Source organism: Hemitrygon akajei, chromosome 25 (genome assembly GCF_048418815.1).
Source record: "Hemitrygon akajei chromosome 25, sHemAka1.3, whole genome shotgun sequence".
NCBI classification, from domain to species: domain Eukaryota; kingdom Metazoa; phylum Chordata; class Chondrichthyes; order Myliobatiformes; family Dasyatidae; genus Hemitrygon; species Hemitrygon akajei.
The window spans coordinates 31989694-32014725 of record NC_133148.1 but is presented as its reverse complement, the minus strand read 5'-3'; the positions used below and the strand labels follow the sequence as shown (position 1 = coordinate 32014725).

The following is a 25032-nucleotide window of genomic DNA, read 5'->3' as shown; positions in this document are numbered from 1 at the left end:
TCCTGACGAAGGGTCTCGGCCCGAAACGTCGACAGTGCTTCTCCTTATAGATGCTGCCCGGCCTGCTGTGTTCCACCAGCATTTTGTGTGTGTTAAAAGAAAAAGGAAATGAGACTACCTATGATGTTGCCCCATTCACTGTATTGAAGATTTTGTTCTAATGACGATTCTGGCCTTAACCCACAAGGACCACGTGGAGTACAAGGCGGTACCTTTGTTACAGATGTTCAATTTGACAAACATGCTGTTAGCCAATAGACATGCAGGGATTGAAAAGTAACCGCCATCCGGATGTGAGAAAAGGTGGACTCCAACAAAGATTGGCCAATCACCGTGAAGGAGAACAGGATGCTTTGTTCCCGGCCGCCAATCGGAATGACGGTCGTTGTCTATTCACCAATCAACGTGGGCAGAGGGCGGGAGGCAGCCGGCGGCGCGCCTATTTATTTGCGGGCGCCATGTTGTCGCCTTGTGGCAGATCGTGAGGGAAGCGGCAAGATGGCGACCAGGCAAGCGGTGTACGATGGCCGGGCGGCCAAGCGCCAGAGGACCGAAAATGACGGCAGCCGGGTAAGGGATGGCCGATAAAGCTGGGTGGGGCAGTGGTGATCGGTCACTCTAGGGTGGAAAACAGCGTCGCGGTCGGCGCAGCGGGACCGGGCGAGGCGGCGGAGCAGGTCCCGGCCTGTGAGCGTGAGCGGGAACCGTGGTCGGGGAGGCGGGAGCCAATGGACCTGCCGGCAGCGAGGGAGGAAAGGGAAGAGTCCGGGCGAGTTTGGGATCAGAGTCCGGGCGGGTTTGGGATCAGAGACCCGCGGCCTAGCTCCCGGCATGGTTTCCCGCCCATGTGCGCCAGGCCCGGCGCTTCCTACGGTCTGGCCTCCGCTCCCCAGCGCCGTGTGGGCTGCGCCTGCGACCACACCGGGTCCCCAAAGGCAGAGAACAACCGGTGGAGCCCTTATCAGCCCAAAGAGTCTCATCTTCATCACTGGTTTGCAAATATAACGGTGGATAGTGGTTTCCTTCATTCCCTATGACGTTTCATAAATTCAGTCATTGAGTATTAAGGGTGTACACGTCGGCAACCTTCGGACGGATGTCCAGTAATCCATTTTATATCTATAGGATGTGGCTGCAGTTAATTCCCATCCACAATTAATGGTAGTGGGGAAGGAATCTCTGTATTTAAGAAGGCATCCGGCGTGTTATTGAATAGTTTTTCCTTAATATGTGGGATGTGGCTGCATTAACGGTAGTGTTGGAGTTAGAATCAGATTTAATATCACCGGCGCATGTCGTGAAATGTGTTAGCTTTGTACCAGCACTGCAATGAAGTAGACGATAAATATGGAGAAATAAAAACTGAATTGTAATAAGTGTATGTACAGATATTTATATTTGATATACTAACTACCAAGTCAGATGTGTAAAGCAATTCATTCATACCCCCGCACAATTAAAGCATGGAATAACCTTCATCCCAGCCATAGTCACACAATCAAACCCAGTTAAATTTAGGACAGCTCTTATTCAAAAACCTCCTTAAGTTCACCCTCCGCCACCTCCAGCTTAAATTCCATGCAGAATATTTTGGAGGACCAAGAACCAAATAGTGAAGCTAAAATAAGTAGTGCAAAAAAAAAACTTTAAATTAAAAAAAAAGTAGGTAGTGTTCAAGGGTTCAATGTCCATTCAGAAATCAGATGGGAACGAGGAAGTATAGCTGAGTGTGTGCCTTCAGGCTCCTGCACCTCCTACCTTATGCTAACAATGAGAATGAGGCAGTGTCTCCTGTGTTGCTGCAGTCTTGGGCAATTCGAAGTAGGGAGAATGAGAAAAGCAGTGCATTTTGCGTGACCTTAGGAATTCATATCACACTGGCTATTGCTCCCTCGTGACCACCTGGGTTCATTTCCGGCCTTAATGGTGGAGTTTGCAGTTTGTTCTCATGTCAGTCTGAGCTTCCACCCTGAGTTTCGTATCCCAAAAGGTAGGGGGATTTGGTAGGTTAGTTGGCCCATGGGAAATACGATCAGCGCACTGGAGGAACTCAACAGGCCAGGCAGCATCTTTGGAATTGAATAAACAGTCGACTTAGAGCAAGACCCTCTAAGTAGGATTGGAAAGAAAGATGAGAAGTCAGTTTAAGAAGGTGGAGGTGGAGGAGGAGGTATAAGATGGGAGGTGATAGTGAAACCAGGGGAGGGGAGAGAAGTACAAGGTTGGAGGTGATGGGTGAAACTGGGGAAGGGGAGGGGAAGTAAAGAGCCAGGAAGTCGATTGGTGAAAGATAAAGGGTTCAATGAGGGGGAACCTGAGAGAAGGACAGAAGACCCTGGTAGATAAGGGAAGAGACGTAAGGAGATGAGGTGTGAGGGAAATAGGACTGGTGAAGGAGAAAACAGGGTGGCAGTTATCGGAACCTTGAGAATAACCCTAGTTGTAGTTGAGTGGTATGAGTATGAAGGTGAGTGTGTGAAAATACGATACAGGGAAGTAATTGGGACACGAGTCTGGATTGCTTCAAACATTTGGCTAGACTCAAGGGGCTGAGTGGCTGCCTGTTGTAAGAAAATTTACAGATTTTTTTTTAAAAAGTGTATTTTCCTTTCTTGGTGGTAGAATTGTCTTTGGGGAGGTATTGTGGGTTTTGGCTTGGCATGTGACTAATACATTTTGTAGAAGCTACAGAAAGATGCGGTAAAAAACACAAAATGCTGGCAGAACTTAGCAGGCCAGACAGCATCTATGGGAGGAGGTAGTGATGACGTTTCGGGTGGAAAGAAAGATGTGATAGTGTGCTGGTGAGGAGGGGAGAAATATTGGTGGTAGTGTGCCTCCCCCTCCTATAATGGATGTTGTTGACCTCTTGTGCATAGTTGGAGCTGCTCTCCATGCATGTGGGGTGTCTTCGGTCGTAGTTCTGACTTGTGCCCTGTAACAGATGTAAAATCTTTGGTATCCAAGTTGGTTTCCTGGTGTACAGAATGGCATCGCAGCTCGATACCACATCTGAATTGATGCAAAATATAATGCTGGTAGCATATAATAATCCGTAGTTATATAGTTGTTGCTTTGAACTAACAAAAAGAAGCAAAAATGCTAGCTGTACTTGTATACCTGACATCCTCCCAGTGGTAATCTACATCAGAATATGAATTCCAAAACCAGAGGTAACATGTATTATACCCTTACTTCATAGTTATCGGGTCCATATCCCGGGACTCCCTGCCCAAACAACTCTGGGAGTACCTTCACCAGAGAGCAGTTCAAGAACATAGGCTGTTAGGGATAGACAATACATTCAGCAATGCCCAAATCCTGAACAGTGGATATATTAAAAAATATTATGGACTTCAATTTAGCTATTCTGATGGGGAAACTAATTTAGAATAGTGTGGGTATGATATTTTCTAGATCATTATTGGGAAAACAGACCGTTTTGATTTAATATTGTGCACTATGAAAGGATAAACTAATTGTAGATGAGGTGTCTAGGGGAAGTTATCGTAATGTAGAATTTTATAAAAGATAGCAAACAGTGTATGAAGCAGTAACAGCATTTTTGTGAACTGTATGATAAAAAGTTTATTGTAGAATAGTGAACACTGATTCTGTTTAAGTGTCAGAAAGAACCAATGTTTTAGAGCAGAATCCTATAAAATGATACAAAAATTGGTCGGTGAGGAGGGTTGTCTCTTGACTACAGAATTGTATTTAAAATGGGCAAAGATATGGCAGGTGAAATATAATCCCAAAATCTCTTTTTTTTGGTGGTACATAATTTACACTATGAATGGTACTTGAGAGCATGCTGAAAATCAGAGCTGATTTGATGTGGATGCAGCAGGACTCGTAGATAAGGTGCTTGTAGTGTATAGGGTATTTGCCTTCATTAGCTGGGTATTGTTTGTGGTGCAGCTAAGTTATCATCTAGACCCACAGCCAAATACTGTTTTTACCATGAAGCGTAATGTCAGGGTTGGGAGGAGGTGCTCCATTGATTAGATCTGTTTGCTTTGTATTGAAGAAAGCTGAGGATATAAGGATGTATCCTTATTGACATAAGGATAGAAGATTAGAAAGCAACCTTTTTAGCCAGGGATGCTTGCAATCAGAAGTACTGAGGGAGCAGTAAAGACCAGCTTTGGAAATCTTTAGACAAGCTCTTGAAACATCATGGCAGAGGTAGTTTTGGACTGATCACTGAAAAGGCACACACAATATGCTGGAGGAGCTCAACAGGCCTAGGAATATATGGAAAGGTGCAGTCCTGATGAAGGTTCTCAGCCTGAAGTTTTGACTCTCTTTTTGGTGCCTGGCCCTCCAATACTTTGTGTTGCTTTAGATTTCCAGCATCTGCAGATTTTCTGTGTTTGTATAGCTAGCATATTCACAGTGGCTAAATGACCTGTTTGCCTAAGACATGGCTGTACAATAATTGCTTTACTTTTGAGGCGGTTGCTTTGTCATTTTTCTCTTTCATCTTTGATCCCTTCGTTTATTACTCTTGCCTAAGGGTATTTTATTTGCAGTTTACACTGGTCAAATATTCCCACTAGGCAAATACTCAATACTTAACCACCTTCTCTACCTGTGCTGTTTCTGGGGATCCTCAGGCGTGTATGTGAAGGTACCCACCAGGCGTTAGACTTCTGACACTTACTGATTTCTGGACATTTGGAACAGAAACTAGTATTAAGGATCTGCTCTTGTGTGAATTAATTCATTCAGCCATTTTCTACTCTGTAAACTATGATAAGATCATCTTACTGTTTAGCAATTCTGGAATAATTAGAATGTTATGGTTGATGTTGCTCTCAGTTTTTGTTACAAGGTTTGTTATATCCTTACACTTTTCTAGTTTAAAGCTTTCATTATATCAGTTGAGGGTGCAATTGATTTGACCAATAATTGAGATTACCACTGCTTTATAGTTTTCTGTGAAAATTTCTAATTAGCATTCAACAATGTATGGTGAAATAAAGTGAACAGCAAGCAGGGGGAAAGTCCTGCCATACTTTTTGAAAGGAATGGGCTTGTGAAGCATGTGTGTGAGGAAATAATAAAAACACAGGTGCAATGGAATAAAATGGGTTCAAAGAGGCCACCAACAGCAGCTCGTAGTTTGTGTTGAAAAAGGTGCATCCATTAGGTCATTGAGATGTTGGATAAAGCATTGTATGGTATCTTGTCACGAGCTGTGTGATGTCCATTTGCTTATCATTTGAATTATAATCCTGAGTTTTGTTCCCATCTTCCTGTGATGCTTCATATTGACATAGTGCTACATAATTTTTTTAAAGAATTTTGAATGCTGCTGCTGTTTGCTTTATTTACAGTGTAGGGCTTGAATTGTATTTTTTGTTAACTTGAAAGTATATTCCTAATGCTAAAGAGACCCAGCTGGCCGATAGCTAAAGGCAGGTGCTGGTTTTCTAGAAACATGGGTGAATGGAATTGGTTATTTCATTTAATTGTGGATAGATTCTACATGAGAAATGCTGTAGATAAATGTCCTTTTCCCTTGGCAAACGGGGGAGTGAAGTAATCAGCACAATCTGCCATGCTAATGTCACTCCTCTCCTGCAGCAGCAAGATGGCAGCTATCTTGAAGATCCTCATAAACCAAGTCCGTCCCCTGTAGTACATGTCAGAGGGCTGTCTGATGGAGTGATGGAGGCGGACCTTGTAGAAGCACTGCAGGAGTTTGGTGCCATCAGGTAAGTGTAATTACAGAACAGATGGAAGCTTGTCTTCTGGAAGTACTAAGTTTATAATTTGCCTATATGTTTTTAGGCTGGTGCTAACTTGGTGTTAATTACAAAACTCATATTCTGTTTCTGACTTGAATCTAAAGGCCCCTGTTAGAATTGTGCTAACCAAATCCTAACCTAGTTTCTCAGGATCTGAGCTTCCTCGAGTTTATAATTAAAGCTGACATCGTCTTACTGATATGGATCAAACTAATTGTCCCAATCAGAGCCAGATATGCCCAGCTTTATTTGTCAGGTGACATTGATCAAAGAAACAGAGTAGAGCACGTTTCTGTGAAATTTGGAAGGAAAATGCTTAAATTTGGTAATGTCAAATCCTAATGGCCTAGGAAAGCATTTGCAAATAAAGCAATTTTAACTGTTGGGTTCATAAAACATGGCAAATCTCAACTGAAGAAATGCTGTATTTAAGAGCAAAGGGTTAAGTGTCAGATTAATTTTTTTTAAAATCAAGTCAGTTATTCATTTTAAAAGTTATTTGGCTTTCTAGATGCAAAGTTTATAATAAACAGTTGCAGTTTGAGAAGCTGTTGCCAGTATTTGAAGTACCTGATCTCGTTTTCATGGAATTTTTGGTCTATTTGATTGTTGCAAAATGTGGGACAAATTTTGAGCAGACATTAGCTCGGTGGTGATTCTTTCTGTTGATCTATCAAGGAAGGGGGAAGTTAGAAATTGAAATTGAAAGTGAACCTAATTTTCTTACTGGACTGCAAGGTTAAGAAATCTTACTTTCAGTTTGCAAGTGTATTAGCTATTCTTGGTTAATTGTCAATGTACTTTTAAAAATGTTATTGTTTTACACCAACCTTGCTACGTCTTGGACCCTTTCATGACAAATTTAAACAATGTGGAATCAAATTAATGCTCATTTGTATACTGTACTTCAGACCTTTGGGACTTATGTGGTTGTGCGTCACATAAATTACAACAACACTCTTAACTGCTCACTATTCTAAACACTTGTCAGCTAGTTTTTGCCATGAATTCCAGGTATTCAGATTTGGCAAGCAGTCCCATAATTGACCGTCGAGTTATGCAAACTCTGGTTTCTGTTTCTTGCAACGTGCCCAGATCTGTATTGATGTATCTGTCACAAACCCTTTGTTTTTGGTATTTTAAATGTTTGCAGTGTGAATGTGTAGCCTGACAAGAAACGTACACCTTGAGCATTTTTGTTTTGTTGTGAAGCTTTTTGATTTTGCATGTTATTTTAATTGCAGAAATGTTCTTTCTATGTTGTGTTCTTTCATTATAAACAGTGTCTCTCCTCACTTTCCACTTTTGTCCACTTTCTGACATCTGACAGCTGACTCTGTTGCTAGCCTTCAAACGTGAAAATTATTTCTGGGGGATGCAAAACAAGCTGGGAATCCCAGTCTTGCTTGGTTATGTTCACAAGTTATATAGAAAACTGACACCAGTGTTTCTTTGGGGTTGCAGCTATGTGGTGATGATGCCAAAGAAGAGACAAGCATTAGTGGAATTTGAAGAACTGAATGGTGCCTGCGCCTGTGTGAACTTTGCAGTTGAAAGTCAGATCTACGTGGGAGCACAGCCTGCTTTTGTTAACTACTCTACAAGTCAGAAAATTTCCAGGCCTGGTGACTCTGATGATTCCAGGAATGTCAACAACATACTGCTCTTCACAGTGATGAACCCCATCTATCCAATTACAACGGTGGGTTGCTATTTTTGTTCGCAGTATTGTATGGTGTGGTTACGCTGCTGCTTCACAGCTCCAGTGGCCTCGTTCCAGTCCCGGCTTCCTGTTCCTGTTCCGTTCCAGTCCTGGCTGAAGTTTGCTCATTCCCCTGGTGGCTGTAGTTTCCCCCGGGCGTTCTGGTTTCCTCCTACCTTCCAAAGATGCCGGCGCTGATAGGTTATTCGACTGCTGTAAAACGCCTGTAGTAGTAACTCAAACAAACCAATGCACTGGAGTCCTCGCACGGGTACTTATCCTGTACGACATGCCCTCTGTTCAATCAAGTAATGATGTTCAAAAAAAAGTCGAAGAAATGTATTTGATCCTTTGTTAGCAACTAGCGAAAACATACAATCCTGAAGCGGTGAAACTAAAAGTAGACATATTATACATATGCAAGGGAAATTAAGTAGGGTTAAACTATTTCAAATGTAATTAAGTGATCAACAAAAGATATGATACCTGATGATCCCCAGCCTCTAACCTGCTGTGACACTGACCTTTATTACAATATAATTGTAAACTCTCATCCAGTTCCTGACTCAGCAGGAGTCTCCTTCCATGCTCCGGTGTCCTGAGCATGCAGGATTATTGGCTTTACTGAGCATTGGTGCAGCTAGAGGAGCTACTGCCTTATGCCAGTGCTTGGGTTCACATAGAGTATGCATGACTCTGTGGGTTTTCTTCAGATGCTCCACTTTGTCCAAGTTCCAAAGATGTAGGTTGATTCATCATAGTCACATGCATGTTGAATGATGTGGGCGATCATGGTCCCATGACCGTGATTGTTCTTGGCAAATTTTTCTTCAGAAGTAGTTTGCCATTTCCTTCATCTAGGCGGTGTCTTTACAAGACGGTTGACCCCCTCCCATTATCAGTACTCTTCAGAGATTGCCTGGTGTCAGTGGTCACATAACCAGGACTTGAGATATGCACCAGCTACCCGTATGACTGCTGCTTCCATGGCTTCATGGAACCCTGATTGGGGTTGGGGGGGTGGGGCTAAGTCGGTGTTACTGTTTGCCCAGAGATGACCTGCAGACTAGAAGAGGGAAGGAGCCCCTTGCACCTCCTTTGGAAGAGAAGTACCTCTGCCCCACCACCTGCTAGTAGGTTAATTAGCCAGTGTAAGTTATACCCAGTGTGCGGCTGAGTGGTAAATTGTAGGGGGTGTCGATGCAGATACGAGGAGACCAAGATGAGCTTTGGGTAATGGGAAGTGGTGCAGACTGGGGGTCAAAGGGCAGTTTCTGATCTGTGGCAGTTGGAAGTGGGACGGTGCCTTGTGTCATTGTATCTCTTAAGTTCTGAATAATTGCTAGCTGTTTATAACAAACTAATTTTTATTTTGCAGGATGTGCTGTACACCATTTGCAATCCATGTGGACCCGTGCAAAGAATTGTAATATTCAGAAAGAATGGAGTACAGGCAATGGTGGAATATCCTTTGCATTGCTCATGTTGAACTGGGCAGAATACATGAACCAAGTTTACACTTTGACATTCTGTTCTTAAGTTTCTAATGGAGACATTGGCACACCTATCTCTTGTATGTTAATTGATGTACCTTTGGGATCTGCATTTGTAGAATGCAGTTTATGTGCATCAGTGAATTCCATTATTTTAGACTTGACACAAGTTACAGTTTGAGCAGCTGACTCAGCAGTGGGATAGAACTGAGTCAATTCAGTTATGAGTGACTGAAGGATAGTGCGAGATTTCTAGATTTATCTTGATTTTTGCCACTGTACCCAACCTTCCTCTTCCATTTATTTCTTCCCTGGTGACATTTGATTGCATATGTAGGTTGATGTTCTGTTTATCCATCATGCTGATTGTTTAGCATTTTTCACCTCACTTGTGCTGGAGTAACCTTTGATGTTTGAAAGAATGCTTCAGACTCCCTGACTTTATTCCCTCTGCCTTTAGCCAAACTTCTTACACCAGCTAATTAAAATTCCTCGTATCATGCTAACCTCCTTGCTCTTGGTTCCTTAATCTAATGTATATCAGTGCTGTTGCAGACTCTTGACCTCTGCCCATCTCCACCACTGCTTCCCCCATATGTAACCTTCCATATCTCCTTAGTGTAGTAGCTCTTGAGGGTTGCATATGAGTCGTTTTAGTGGTTGTCTATCTCAAGTGATTGACAGGCAATTGATGTGCCTTCTCAATAATCTTATTTATCTTAACTTTGGACACATTTGACTCTGTGCAGAGTGCTCAGAGAGCAAAAGCGTCACTCAATGGGGCAGACATCTATTCTGGATGTTGTACTTTGAAGATTGAGTATGCAAAAGTAAGTTACTTGTTAAAATTGACATAGTTACTAATATACCAATAAATGACAGAACTGATCTGTGTGGAAGTGAGATGTCAGGCTGAATATCAGTTATGCTGTTTCCAAAGTCATCAGTGGATATCCACATGTCTCAATTTCCAACTGATCTTATCAAAGGATTCATTTATTATTGAAGTATACAACTGAGATTCTTCTCCAGATAGCCAGGAAATCAAGAAAACAAAAGAATGTCAATGCAATCATAGACCCCCAACACTCCCCCCACCTGTACAAAAAGCAACCAGCTCCCAAATGCCCCCCTCCCCCACATAAAGCCAAAACACGACATGAGCATCAGCCCTCAAACCCCCTCCTCCCCACAGGAAATGAGAAGGAACAGGCAAAAAAAATATTGAATGTGAAAAAGATAAGGTTGAGGGGGGACGGGACTCCATAGTCAAAACCATATCCACAACGCATAAAACCCTGGTAACATTCTCCAGGCACAGCAGCAGGCCTCACATTCTCCCCTATCTGGCAGCAGAGTAATTACACTAGCAATCAGAAGGCAGGCAGCTGACACCTTCCATGTACACCTGGATGTTACAATCTCTTGTCACTTTAGATAGTGAACAATGGAAGCTTTAATTGGCAAAATGGAGTCAGACTGTTGGCTCACGCCATCTGCAGCTTCCTCACCTTGAAGCTCGTTGCTCCCTGAGTCCTCTTGGAGATGGCAAAGCTCTGGATCTCCCAAACTATCTCCAAACTGCAAATCACAGGTGCCAACAGCTCAAGAAACACATTCAAGGCAGGAAACAGAAGTGAAATAAATAGTTTTGTGGTCTATCCAGAAGATGTCGACTGTGGGAGTGTTGTACGCAGTTGCTATCGTGACCATTGGGATGTTGTCAGTATATTGTGAGCATGAAGCTCCATTGGAGTTTGATATCTGTCACTCAGAGCCGTGTGCAGGGAGGCTCCAAATTGGCACAGAGTTTGGTTTGTATTGAATTCAGATGTTAAGTATTTTGGCTTGAATGTGGTTGTTGACTGGAAGGTATATTCATTGAACTAATAATTTTAATTCCACTCTATAGCCTACTCGTTTGAACGTCTTCAAAAATGATCAGGACACTTGGGACTATACAAATCCTAATTTGGGAGGACAAGGTAATAAAAATTTGGTGTATATATATATGTATATGCATATGTCCTGTTTAAAATTATGTTCAGTTCTGAATTTTGAATTTTTTATCACTTGTTTTGCAAATTACATTCCATTTAACCCAACACCATGTTTTACAGTTAAACTTTGGTGCTGTCAATTATTGGAATTCGGAAAAGCTTCCAGCAACATTGGAATACTGCACCCTGTAGGCTTCTAATAACTGGCCAATCTGTTTTATGGTGGTGGGTTCTTGATGAATAGCTTTCATTTCCAATCATGGGGTGGATTTGGAAGCTCTCATTAGCTTAACAGGCAAGCACCTAGGAAGGACTGAATATATTTAAAAGATTAAGTTTCCTGGCGGCTGGCAAGCTTTGAAATGATTCTTGCCATGTAATAAAACTACCCTAATGATATTTCTGATTTAGATTTGAGCTACAGGTTTCGCTCGTGAATCACAAGCACTGGGACTGAAGGCTTTTCCTTATTGTTTGTTTAGTAAAATGGGGTTCTTGCTTTGAAATTACAAACGTGGTTCTTGTTTTGAAGTCTTTGAAAGACTTGGAAACAGATCTATTTCCGGAGCTCACTTTTTAATCTGTAAACCTTTGAGTATTTTAGTTTCTCCATTTTGTTTCTGCTTACGTAATAAATTTAAACTTGACAATGTCGAGCTTTTCACAACATGTTTTTATCCCCAGCAGCTATCAGTGTCGAGATTTACAGAATGGTGTACTTGTACCAGCTAACTTGCTTTTTATATCATCGTAGTATATTGGCCTCACCAAAGCACAACGGTTGGGTCTGGGTTTAATTAGCAAGAGATACTTGAACTTCCCTTCAACATTTTTAGTAGGGCTATGGGATTTCTTGCACATAGATTTGAACAGTTGTGTTCTAATTCATATAGCTTTTTTATGTGATCATAGATTAGGGAGATTTATTTGTCTTGGCTGAAGTTCTTTGTGTAGTCCCTACACTCCAGCTAGACATCGAATGGTTATGGGGCTATTGGGCTCAAATAATTTGTAGCATTGATTTCTAAATTTGGATCTTAGTGCTTCGCATAAGAAGCTACACATTACTTTAAATAAACGAATGTGTTCCTCCCCCCCCCCCCCCCCCCCCACACCAACCAAGCTTGTATAAGCTAATAAATTGAACAATGGATTACAGGTTTACAACTTGAGTTTGTCCCTGTCAGTTTTAACTCTTGAAGCAATCCACACATTTTCCAAGGATACTATTGTGTATTAATAAATGGAATTGAAACTTGAATGTTATCCATTAACTCTCAGTACAATTGCATCTTTAAATCGTGAATGATTCTCTATTGCAGTAATAAGTGGATTGAAAGTTGTACTTTCTGATGCTTTGTGCACTATACAATGTATTTAGTACAATAGGAAATGTAGTGATAACAGTGGTTGGGGGAGGCAGTGAGGGCTAAATCCAGTCCACTTTGACTCATGCTGGGTACAGATGGCAATTTTGAACGGTCAAAGAATACTGATTTTTGCATTCTAGAAATGGAAACCTATTTGAACCATTGCTAAGCAGTGAGGTTTAAAACTCATCCATTTTCACTGAATAAGTAGGTAACAGCCCTGAAAGTCTGAATTTGTTTTCAATCAATTTTTTGATAGAAATGTGCCAATATGACCCTAATGTTTGTGTGAATTAGCTACTTATAATGTTTTTATCTTTGCAAATGCAGAGGTTTCTAATACCCGCTTGGTGGTTGTGCATGTCTGAAGATGTCAGGAAACCTGTGCAAGAGTTTTTAAAGTAGAAAAGCTGTTGTACTGGGGCAGTTCTACTCTCTACCTCAGAAGTCCAGGTCCAGTGGTACAAACGAGCGTCAAACTGGGGTCTTTCTTGGTTGCAGTGGCGATTCTGTGCCTTCTCATGCCCTTTGCTCTCCACAGAGCATTGCAATACTATCTTCCTGTCCTTTGGATCTCACTGTAAATCTCATCAGCCCAGCCCACTAGAGCTGACTTTGCATGCGTCTCTTCTCACCGGGGTATGAGGCCGCCAGCTATCCTCACCTGCTTTAGTCTGCTGTCAAAAGTGTACTGGGTGTGGTTGCTGTCGCATGCAAACAGCTGCTTGGAGCCACAGGTGTCTGGTGGGGCCAAAGGTGAGTGTGCTACCTCAGAATAAGACCGTAAGACATGGGAGCAGAATTGGGCCATTTGGTCCATTGAGGATGGACAAGACAAGCCCCTTCACTATGCTGCTATCCTACGGACACCCTATCCATCTGATCACTAATGAAATTGTAAGCTAGTATATGAAATACAAATTAGCAAAACTCTCAGCAAAGCCACTCATGAATAAATTTTAAAAAATTTTCAAAAGATATTGTATTCAATGCAGATTAACATCTGAATTCTGCAATTCTGTCCAATGTTTTAAAAGGGTGACTTGATCACTTAGAATTATTTTGCAGGTGTGAAGCAGTTAATAGGCTGGTGTTGCAGAGCTCTGAATGTCTAATTAAGCATTTACTGGGAGTTGTGCATCTATTATCGTTTACATTTTCTCCTGCATGGTCTGGGTTATGACTCTAAGTCACACGAATGTGTCAAGGGGTTTCCAAAATGGGTGAGCTGGGTTTTAAAACCTTATCAGTTAGTGCTTCAAATTAAAGTGGTGGAATGCAGTATAAATATTTACTGTGCTTGCTGGGCAAGGGCCTATGTGCAATATATTTTCTTTCATTCCACTGACTGCACTTAGTGTCCAAGCACAATGTTGCTGAAAGTTTTCCACTAGGTTTGACTTTCCTTATGATAGGCAGGTCTTTCCTACTTAATGTTCAGAGATTGTGTTTAGTTATCCTATTGTCTGCATTGACTGTCTTTGGACTGTGCCTATTAAAATATCTAATAAATTAATTCTTTGTATTTTGACATTAACACCTAACATTCACCACACATTAACAAAAAAAAACAACCATGCTGGTTGCAGGAAATTTTGTACTGTGTTGGTATTGTTCATTTCTAAATTGTAGGCTTCTCACACGGATTTCACACAGTTTGTGTTTAAAAGAAGATCTTCAAGATTAAAGATTATTTGTCATGTGTACATGGAAATATGCTGTGAAATGCGTCATTTGCGTTAACACCCAACGCATCCCAGGTTGTGTTGGCGTCTGCCCACAAGTGTCACCACACATTCCAGCACTGTCCTGGCTGTTTTGTAAAGGTCACCACTTGCTTTTAAATATTCAAAATAATAAAATATTTGGGGGTGCTCCTCTACTCTAGAGGAAAGGGGTGGTCCTTGAATTTGAGATTTGACCTTTTTCTGTGTGGAGTTGAAATGAATCCACGCCTGGATATGGAGTTACACAGCTTCTCTAGGTACACAGTATTAATCCCAGGAAGACAGTGATGCTTTGCGGACTTTAAAAGAGGGCTGCTAATTTTCTCTTGCAAGTAATCATACAGCCTCATGTTAAGAGCTAGTTGGCCTCTTTATCTGAGCCCGTGCATTACTACAGCAGTAGTAATGTGCTGGGGTTTTGTCACAGGTGATCCACGGCCTGTGCCATGATGAAATTCATCGCGGCATTAAACTGAAGCGGAAAGTCAAACCTGAGATCTTGGCAGCCCAAATGATGACTGTAAATTATGATTAGCATGTGTTTAACCAGCTTTGTATAATTTCATTGAATTCCGCCATTTAATGCATAATGGAATTCGATTTGGGTATATTGAAGACTACCTGAATCTAATCATGGTGTAACAAACACATCTAAAGCAGCAGTAATATTATATAATGCCTTTAAAAATGGGATGCGTGTATGTTTCGGAAACAAATATGCATAGCTTAAAATTAACAGCATTTTAAGTTTGCTAATAACTCAAATCTCGTATTGGATAGTTTTGATTGTTTAACTGTGGGTACTTGTATGATCACAAAATCTGCAAATGTATATTTTTGTTAAATGCTGAACTGTAATGCTGATAGTCTGTTAATTTTAAACTCTGCTTTTGCATTATATAATCAAACCATTTGCTGAGTAAGGGCACACAGTGCAACAGTAATAGGCAAACCTTTCTGGAGAAGCAAGCAGAATTCTTACTGAACAAGAACAAAATACATCGAGTGTCATACATTGATCCAAGATTACCTTGCAGCCACAGCGATACGACATGCCATGACTTACATACTGTGAGGCAAATCACCATTTTCCTAGACTTCTGAAGTGAAGGTAATGGAGGCAAACAACATGAACATATTCGCCAGAGACGTAACTGTTTCCATTTTCAAGATTTCTTCAAAAAAAAAGGTCAAAAACACTGCCTCATGTGAACTGATACAGAATTGTCTCAGGGGTTTCCCCTCACTTTGCTTAGAGGAGTTTCGTCATAAGACAAGCGCATTCATACAACGCTCTCGAAGTACATGCTGAATTCCTTCCACCAGTCAACCCAACCTGTCGAAACACCAGTTTTCTACATTCCTACATTCAGATATCTGCCATAAACAGATGATACTCGGCAACATGCAGCTTCAACAGGAGGGATAAGAGACACATTGTGGGAGGCACATCAGCACAGCCATTTTGCTGCATAAATGATACATTACCAGTGGTACACTACTTCATTTTGGACACCTATGTGGGAGATGTACACAGATCCTTCCCAAGTAAGCCTTGCTACCACAAAGCCCAAGAACAACACATCCAACACTACTTTCAGGAGAGCGACATGGAGGAACACTGGGTTTTCATATTCACCACTTTTACTGAACCATTTGACATCTGTGAAGAATCTTTTACCAGAACTGTGAACGTTTAAGAAATTGTTGCTAGATGCAATTGTTAGAAGCTAGTACTGTCTTTGTAAAAAATATCTATTCATTGCTGTAAAACGTGTAATGCAGGGTTGAAGCATATGTTTGGGGCGCCATCTTTCAAAACTGCAATAAGTTGCTGTTGAAGCATTGGGTGGTAAGGAAAAAATGCAGAAATTTTGTGCACATGGACGTTGTTCTCTAACTCTGGCTGTAAGTAGACCTTTTTATGCTTGAACCTTTGTGGCCTTAGAAATATTAGACTACAACGTTGAATAAATTCAAAGCCCAAGTCTTAAATATGTATCTCTACTGTGGAAAAAAAATTGTAATTCTCTTAATGTACTCTGCTGATTGTTTCCCCCTTGATGTTTTGTTTTTCTTTGCTAATGCAATTTTCTTGGGTGGCATTGGCAATATGGAATTCATTTTAACTTTTGTTTTCCTGCACCCGTTTATTTTTTCTAGGAGAACCCAACAAGCGTCAACGACAACCAGCATTGCTTGGAGATCATCCTTCTGAGTACGGTGAGTGTGTAGAACTAATGGGGTTCTGGTAGCTGGCTCAAAGCCTTGCTTAAATGTATTTTCAGTTTTATTTCCCCACACATCAAAAAACTATTTTACACTAACCCTAGAGTCCGTTATTTGCTTCGGCCTTTCTTTGCATCTATGATAATTCGTCTAGCTAACTGGAATCCAGCATAACCTTAATATGTGGGAGCAGAATTAGGTCATTCAGCCGATCAAGTCTACTTTGCCATTCCATCATGGCTGATCCCGGATCCCACTCAGCCCCTTACACCTATCTTCTCACCATATCTTTTGATGCCCTGGCTGATCAAGAAACTATCAGCTTTGCCTTAAATGTACCCATGGGCTTGGCTTCTGTGGCAGGGCATCCCACAGATTCACCACACTGGCTAAAAAAAAAAAATTTAATCCTCATCTGTTCGAACAGGTCGCCCCTCAACTTTGAGGCTGTGCATGTAGTTGTGTAAACCCCCACCATTGGAAGCATTCTCTCCACATCCACCCCTCTAGTCCTTTCAACGTTTGGTAGGTTTTGATGAGATGGCCCCCCCCCCCCCCCCCCCCCCGGCATTCTTCTAGATTCAAGTGAGTACAGTCCCGAAGCTGCCAAATGCTCCTCCTATGTTAACCCCTTCATTCCTGGAATCATCCTCGTGAACTTGCTCTGGACTCTATCCAGTGACAGCACATCCTTTCTGAGATATGGGGCCCAGAACTGTTGACAGTACCCCCAAGTGTGGACTGACTATAGTGTCTTAATAAAGGCTCAGCAATATCTTTTATATTCTATTCCGCTTGAAATAAAAGCCAACATTGCATTTGCGTTCTCTACCACAGACTCCACCTGTAAATTAACTTTCTGGGGTAGTCTTGCATGAGGACTCCCAAGTCCCTGATTTTTTTTTAACCTCCCCATTTGGATAATATTGCACACTATTGTTCCTTTTACCAAATTGCATCATACATTTCCCAACACTGTATTCCATGTGCCACTTGTTTTGTCCAAGTCCTGCTGCAATCACATTGCTTCCTCAACACCGCCGACCCTTTCACCTGTCTTTGTATCCACAACTTTGCCACAGCCATCAGTTCCATTATCCAAGTCATCAACAAACAATGTGAAAAGTAGCTGTCTCAGTACTGAATCCTGAGGAACACCACTAGTCACTGACAGCCAACCAGAAAAGGCCCCTTTTATTCCCACTCGCTGCCTCCTACCTGTCAGCCATTCCTCTATTCATGCCAGTATCTTTCCTGTACCACCATAGGATTTTGTTGAACAGCCTTGTGTGGCACCTTATCAAGTGCCTTCTGAAAATTCAAGTAAATGACATCCATTGCTTCTCCTTCGTCCACCCTGCTTGTTATTTCCTCGAAGAATTCCAATAGACTTGCCAGGCAAGGTTTCTCCCAACAGAAACCAGGCTGACTTTGACTTATTTTATCATTAGTCTCCAAGTACCCAAACCTTTTGCTTAATAATGACTCCAGCACTTTCCCAACCACAGGCTAACTGGCCTGTAATTTCCTTCCTTAAAGAGTAGAGTGACTTTAGCAATCTTCAGTCCTTTGTGACCATGCCAGAAACAAGTGATTCTTGAAAGATCATACATGACCAATGCATCTGTTATCTCTTCAGCAACTTCTCTCAGGGTTCTGGGATGTTGTCCATCTGGTCCAAGTGACCTCATCTACCTTAGACCTTTTGAGTTTGCCTTGCACTTTTTCCTTGTAACATTGCTGTTACACACTTCTGCTCCATGACACTGATGGACTGTGGGCATACGGGTAGTGTCTTCCACAGTGAAGACTGATGCAAAAGTATTAAGTTTATCTACTTCCCTTTTACTCAATATAGCTGAAAAAACTTTTAGTATCATGCTTTTTATTGTTGGCTAGTTTACCCTGGTATTTCGTCTTTTCCCTCATAGCTTTTTTAGTTGGCTTTTGTTGGATTTTAAAGGCTTCCCAGTAATCCAACTTCCCTCTCACTTTTGCTACCCACTTGTATGCCGTCCTAACTTCACTTGGTTGCCGACTTGTGCATGGTGGCATAATGTTTGCAGTTACTGGGAGTGGAAGGGGATTAAGTCGTTCTGTCCTGATTTTGAAAGGCAGAGATGGGTGACTTCCACTTGGGAGATATCTCTCCTCAACTGTCTTTACTGCAGTTTTAGGGAGGAGTATTGACACTGAGGGATCCATTGTGATGTAACCTTGGTAGTTTTTGTAATGTGATAATTCCTTAATAGAATAGACTGTAAACTTGCTTTGATTTCCTCCTAAGGAGCCCCACAAGGAGGCTATAGTCACTATCCAGATGATGACTATGGCCCACCAGCCCATTATGAACGCCGTAGGATGGGAGGTCCACCCCCTCCTCATCGAGGCCCACCCAATCAACGTTACGGACCTCAGTATGGTCCTCCTCCACCGCCTCCACCACCAGAGTATGGTCCTCAAGCAGAAAGTCCAGTGCTGATGGTTTATGGGTTGGACCCTTCCAGAATGAATTGTGACAGAGTGTTCAACATCTTCTGCTTGTATGGAAATGTGGAGAAGGTGTGTATTCTGAGAGATGGGGAACATAAATGTCTCTTTGTATTTAAACTTTGCAAATAAATTTTGGATGTGTGATAAATGTTATCTCGTTGTAATAGGTGATGATGCCTTGTTAATCTTGTGTCTCAGCACTGTAGCTTTATCTCAATAGAGTTGATGGAAAATTATTTTGATTAGAGCTGTTGTTTCTGTGCTTTCAAAATATTTCAGTCTTGTGTTGCTTTTTCTAGGTGAAATTCATGAAGAGTAAGCCAGGAGCTGCCATGGTCGAGATGGGAGATGGGTTTGCAGTGGATCGTGCCATCAGCCATTTGAATAATACCTACATGTTTGACCAGAAATTAAATGTGTGGTACGTTTGTTAGGAAACTGGGGAAAGTTGATTCTCTTTCCAAGGACTTGAAAGGAGAAGCTGGGGTTGAATTGGTTGTTTTGCTGCTACCTGTTAATAATCAATGCTTGGTTAAACATCTGCCATTATCCAGTAGATTAGGGTGGGGTCTTTTTGGTTAATACATGGAAGGGATAGCTAAATGTGTCAGATCAGTACTACTGTATCTTGGGCAGAATCAGGTAAGATCCTGTTTGAGAGATGCTTGAGATCATCAGATCATTGGACTCTCTAAACTCGGTTAATTTGAAGCATGGAAATTAAAACCAGCAGCCCCAAAAGGATATTAAAAATAAAATATCACCTTTGGGTTATCTGACAACAGTCTAAATATCCTTGTTTTGTGAAGACTATGCACTGTATAAAACTTCTTACACAGGTCGTAGGCTTTGTATTAATGTTATACTCAGCTCAAATAGCCAGGAAGATTTATTACAGTTCTCAAATACTGTAGTAAATACCTGCTGCAGTCATAGTTGGTTAGCAATTATTTTCGGTGTGTAGCATTTGGTACACGCATTTAGAAGTTGTGTGCTTGTGTTCAGTGTATCCAAACAGCAGGCTATAATGGCTGGTCAATCATACGAACTTGAAGATGGCTCTTGCAGTTTCAAAGATTTCTCCGGCTCGAGGAACAATCGCTTCACCACTCCAGAGCAAGCTAGCAAGAACCGAATCCAGCATCCAAGCAATGTGTTGCATTATTTCAACGCCCCTCCCGAGGTGACGGAAGATGCTTTCTGTGAGGTACTGTTAATCTTTTCATACTATATTGCATAGTTAACCTTGGTTACCATCTTGCCCTCTAACATTTTATAATCATTGTTTGGAGAACATGGTGCTGTGAATGCTATTTTCAATTTGTTCTCCGATATTGGACGTTTATGATTTTGCCTGGAGACTAAACAGGAACTAAATTGGAGACTTTTACAATTTTTGGCATAAAACTGAATTACTGACAATTCACGGGGCTTGGCAAAAGATGAAATTATGACTAGTAGTCATCAATGCTGCTTATAGAGAGAGTGTTTCCCTGAATCAATTCAAATAATAGCCCAGGGGTTCCCAATCTGTGGTCTATCAGCCCCCTTAATGGCGTAAAAAGAGGTTGGGAACCCCTGGCTTAAAAATTAAGTTATGTTTTGCTTGGAAGGTGGGGATGTGATTTCAGAGCATTAAAAATAGCTTTAATTGTTACTCTTGTTTCAGGTGTGTGATGAGCTGGGATTGAAGAGACCATCTGCTTTCAAGTTGTTTTCTGGAAAGAGTAAGTACTTGACATTTGTCGGTGTAGAACAGGGCTTTGCATTCTGCTGTGAAGTGCAGAGGTGATAGTTGGAAAGCACATCCTAAATGAAGCCTCTTGGCCTTCTGCCTGTGATGTTCATCTGTGCCTTTTACATTCTCACGTTCTTTTTAAAGCTTTCTTCAATCCAAGGTCCGTCAAGTCACCAGCGTCCAGATGAGAAATGTCAATTGTTAATTTCCCTTCACAGGTGCTGCCTTGTGTGTTGAATCAGCAGTGTTTGTGTGTTTGACTTTCATGTGCCTGGCCGACCGCAGTGATATTTAGACTTTGAAAGCTGGTGGCTTCAGTTTTTTCCCTTGATGTTTTGAGATTACATGACTGTTCTGCAATGTCATGCGACATCCTGTTCAGAAATGTGGACTAACAAGATCAATTATGAAGCTTTCTATTTAAAGCAAATTGAAACAATTGTTGGTCTCAAATTATACCATTGTCCTGGGGTGACAACTCTGCCAGTCACCATTGCAAATATTCAGGATCTGGGAGGGTGCCTTTAATTAGCTGTATAAATTTTTGTACTGTTTGCTCAATTGATTGTAAAGAATTTGAAGTGTTTGTCAACAGGGTATTGTTTTTTTGGAGTTGACTACCATCATTAACTTGGTAGTCTAGCCTGCCCTTAGTTTCCATTCAGTTTGATGTGATCATCCATTACTGTCTCCTCAGTGGTCACGAACAAGCTGGAAGCTGATTGGCAGCAGACAATTCCTGGCCACTGCTGTGGTTATTTCAGCTCTTAGCCGTCCAGGTTTTGAAGAACTTAATATGTCACTTGGTCACATTGTTTCAGTACTGTGGTTTGAACCAGTTTTGTTTTTGTTGTAGGTGAGAGAAGTTCTTCTGGTCTGATTGAGTGGGACACAAAGAACGATGCCATGGAATCGCTGGCTTTGCTGAATCACTATCAAATGAAAAACCCAAGTACGTCTCTCCGGTTAAAATCTTGGTGTTGGTTCTTCATCACACTGTGCTGGTTTCTATTAGCTTTGTGTTCAAGGCCCTTAAAACACTTGAATGTTTTCCTTGCTTTCAAAAGCATGGCATTTGGGTCTACACGGCCTTGTTCACTGTCTAATCTGTGTACAAGCATTTCTGGCATTTGTATATGTAAATCTGCATGCAACCATTCGGGCAGCTGCTTGTTATATGCTTCAATGTGGAAAAACCTTGAAACAATTTATTGCAGACTCTTAACTTGTACTGGATTAACGTTGCTCTGATTGTGGTACGACAGAATTCAAGCTTCATTCAAAAATACATCACTATTGGCCATTTACCAAAAAGTGATGTGTGTGTGTGTGTGTAGCCCAGGGAATTCTGAAGGTCCTGGAGTATTGTTCATTCAAGCTGTTGTATATAGTCTTTTAAAAATTCTGTAGATAATTGGTTAGGTTAATTGATCATTGTAAATTGCCCTGAGATTAGGCTGGGTCAGTTCCTGGGTCAGAAGGGCTGTAGTCTAAATATAATGAAATTAAAAATACATTAAAATCTTTTTGAAAGACTGAAAATTAACTGGAAACTAATAAACAGTGGTCTGGCAGATTTCCTGAACTCCTTGTAATTCAGCAGTGATAGTGGATAAAATTGGATTTTTGGTAGTGAAGTTCCTTGCTACAAGGGGTTAGTAATTGTGCAGTGCTTGATTAATCTGACTACAGCTGGATGTTCACTCATCTGAAGCTTAGATACACTCTCCGGCCACTTTATCAGGTACACCTGTGCACCTTGTTTTTGCACATATTTGATCAGCCAATCATGTGGCAGCAGCTCATGTATGAAAGCACGCAAACATGGTCAAGAGGTTCAGTTCGGACCAAACATCAGAATGGGGAAGAAATGTAATCCAAGTGACTTTAACAGTGGAATGGTCGTAGGTACCAAATGGGCGGTGGCCTTTAGCATGTATGTAGAAACTGTGAAAAAATGAGGCTTCCAGTGTGAACACGAGGAAATCTGCAGATGCTGGAAATTCAAACAACAACACACAGAAAATGCTGGTGGAACACAGCAGGCCAGGCAGCATCTATAGGGAGAAGTGCTGTCGACGTTTCGGGCCAAGACCCGAAAGATAGTAAGAGATCCCAGTGTGAAGCAGCTCTGTAAGTGAAAATGCCTTGTTACTGAGGTCAGAGAATGGCCAGGCTGGTTCAAGCTGAGGGTGTAATTCAAATAACCACACAGTGGTGTGCAAAAGAGCATCTCTGAACGTGCAATGTGTTGAGCCTTGAAGTGGGTGGGCTCTACTCCTTTTACCTAATAAAGTGGCCACTGAGTGAGCCATAGCCAGGCTGAGCGTATCATTGATTTGCTGTGCTTGTGTTAATGAGACTAATGCTTCTTTTTCTTCACACTCTAGGTGGTCCTTACCCTTACACCCTGAAACTCTGTTTCTCCACAGTACAACACGCAGCATAGAGATCTGAAGAGATGGACCGCTCTCCACTGTTGTGACTTGTATTTTAGTCTTTTTATGCTGTTACGGTGCAGTGACCTTTTCATTCAGAAAGAAGTAATGAGCCACAGTTTGTGATGAGTATTACAGTTCGTTTTTATTTTCTAGTTAATTGGTTTAATTTGTTTTAGAGGTAAATTGTATTGTAGAAGTCAGATACCCTTCATTTTTATTAGCTGTGATTGGATGATCAAGGATCGACATGTATTAGAAATTTGTGTCCTAGGCACCAACAAAAATGTCCAATTATAAAGAAAAAAGAATTGTATAAAAATAAAGATATTGAATAAAATGTGCATCAATACATAAATTCCAGCATGTATGTAAGAGGAACTTCGCTGAGATGGTGGTGAGTGCGGTCAGTGCGATTTCAATGTTTAGGTAGGTACTTAGATGGTGGGACAATGGAGGTAGGCTGTTTAAAGGGCATGGCACATAATCAGCCTGTCAAACTAGACACTACTCAGCAGGTTTCAAGAAGACTCTTATTCCAATCTTTCCCTCTTTCTCTCCCCCCCCCCCCCCCCCCCCACAAAAAAACAAATATCAGTGGTCTCAGGGACTACAGTTTCAGTGGACTGGATGACTACGATCCGGTTGCACTCACATCAGTCACAATGAAGGCTGATCAGGGCATCTCTCAGATCCATAGCTGAAAACTTCCTCGATCTGCATTGTGCCAACAGATATGCAGTTACTGGTGTGGACCTCACCCATACATATGTCAGGATTCTCTTCGATTTCAGTTCAGCCTTCAGTACCATCATCGCTGAGCTTCTGCAAAAGAACTGTGTGCCAGGTATTCTACCTATAGGTGGAATCACAAACTTACCCTCTTGACAGGAGTGTTTTCAGTGATAAAGGATCTACTGCTCTCCTGGCATATATGACAAATAACCTTTCAGACTTCAAGATGAGTACAGGTATCGATTATAACCTGAAGTAGATGGCAGTGTTTGTCATTGAAACATTGGTTATAATCAGTATCTGTACCTGGCTCAAAGCCTGAGAAGAGTTCATTAGTTAAACTGATAGTGACAATGTCTGTGAACCTTGAGGACTAGCCATCAGAGGTGATGGATGGAAGCATCTCCAGGAAGTAAACCATTGTGGTGCAGTCAGAACAACCTGGACTGAGTGTCCTCAAACCTGTGCACCAGGAGAAATGCCCCCTTTACACCTATGCACTGTTTCAACAATCAGGTTCCTGGACGTTGTTATTTTGCAGAACCTCCTAGCATATTTTTACCTTTATTTTCCAGCTACAATTGAAGGGATTTCTAAGTGCTGCCCTGTAATGTTCACATTTAAAGATACAGCATGGAGCCCCTGACAAACCCTGAACCTAATCATGGGACAATATAATGAGCAATTCACCTACTGATTAGTATGTCTTTGGGCTGTGGGAGGAAACCAGAGCACACAGAGAAAACCCACTTATTCCACAGGGAGGATGTACACACTCTTTGGAGAATGCCAGGATTGAACTCTGGGCTCGGACACCCTGAGCTGTAATAGTGTTGCACTACCCATGGCGATAGTTGCGCCCAATTGGTTATAGCAGATTTGGCTATAAGCTGGCTCTCCTTTTCAGTGGTTCCTTGTTCTTTAAAGTAATGTTTATTGTCTAGGTCTGTATGCCGTATACAGCCCTAAAATTCATCTCTTCTCCCCCGCCCCCTATGGACAGCCATGAAACAAGGACAACCACAGAACCAATGCTTTCAAGTGATCTAGGTGACGTCGTTAGCATCAGCTAATAAAATAGGCTGAAAAAATGGCAGGTAGAATTTAATGCAAGGATTTGCACTTTGGTAGGACCAACCAGGGGTCATTCTTACATGGTGAGCAGTCCGGGGAACTGTGGAAGAACAGAGGGATCTGTGAAGACAGGTTCATAAAGCTTTTGGCACATTGGACTTCATAAAGCAATGCATTGAGTACAGGAGATGGGATGTTGAAGTTGTATAAGATGTTAGTGAGGCTGAATTTGGGGTATTGTGTGCAGTTCTGGTCATTACCTACAGCAAAGATGTAA

At 41.6% G+C, this 25032-nt stretch overlaps 1 protein-coding gene across 2 annotated transcripts; it reads left to right on the top strand.

The window, feature by feature from the left end:
* Positions 1–430: 430 nt before the first annotated feature.
* LOC140716494 (heterogeneous nuclear ribonucleoprotein L-like) lies at positions 431–23304 on the top strand. Of its 2 annotated transcripts, none has more exons than XM_073029278.1 (13): positions 431–570; positions 5593–5723; positions 7221–7458; positions 8837–8924; positions 9687–9781; positions 10864–10936; positions 16212–16271; positions 18565–18839; positions 19070–19191; positions 19776–19977; positions 20440–20497; positions 21365–21460; positions 22899–23304. In XM_073029278.1, the coding sequence occupies exons 1-13, from the start codon at positions 499–501 to the stop codon at positions 22955–22957; spliced, it is 1569 nt and encodes a 522-aa protein (XP_072885379.1). In that variant the 5' UTR covers positions 431–498; the 3' UTR covers positions 22958–23304. The 2 variants fall into 2 exon arrangements, with proteins under 2 accessions (XP_072885379.1, XP_072885380.1); XM_073029279.1 differs by having other exon boundaries at positions 481–570; positions 5596–5723.
* The last annotated feature ends 1728 nt before the right edge of the window (positions 23305–25032 follow it).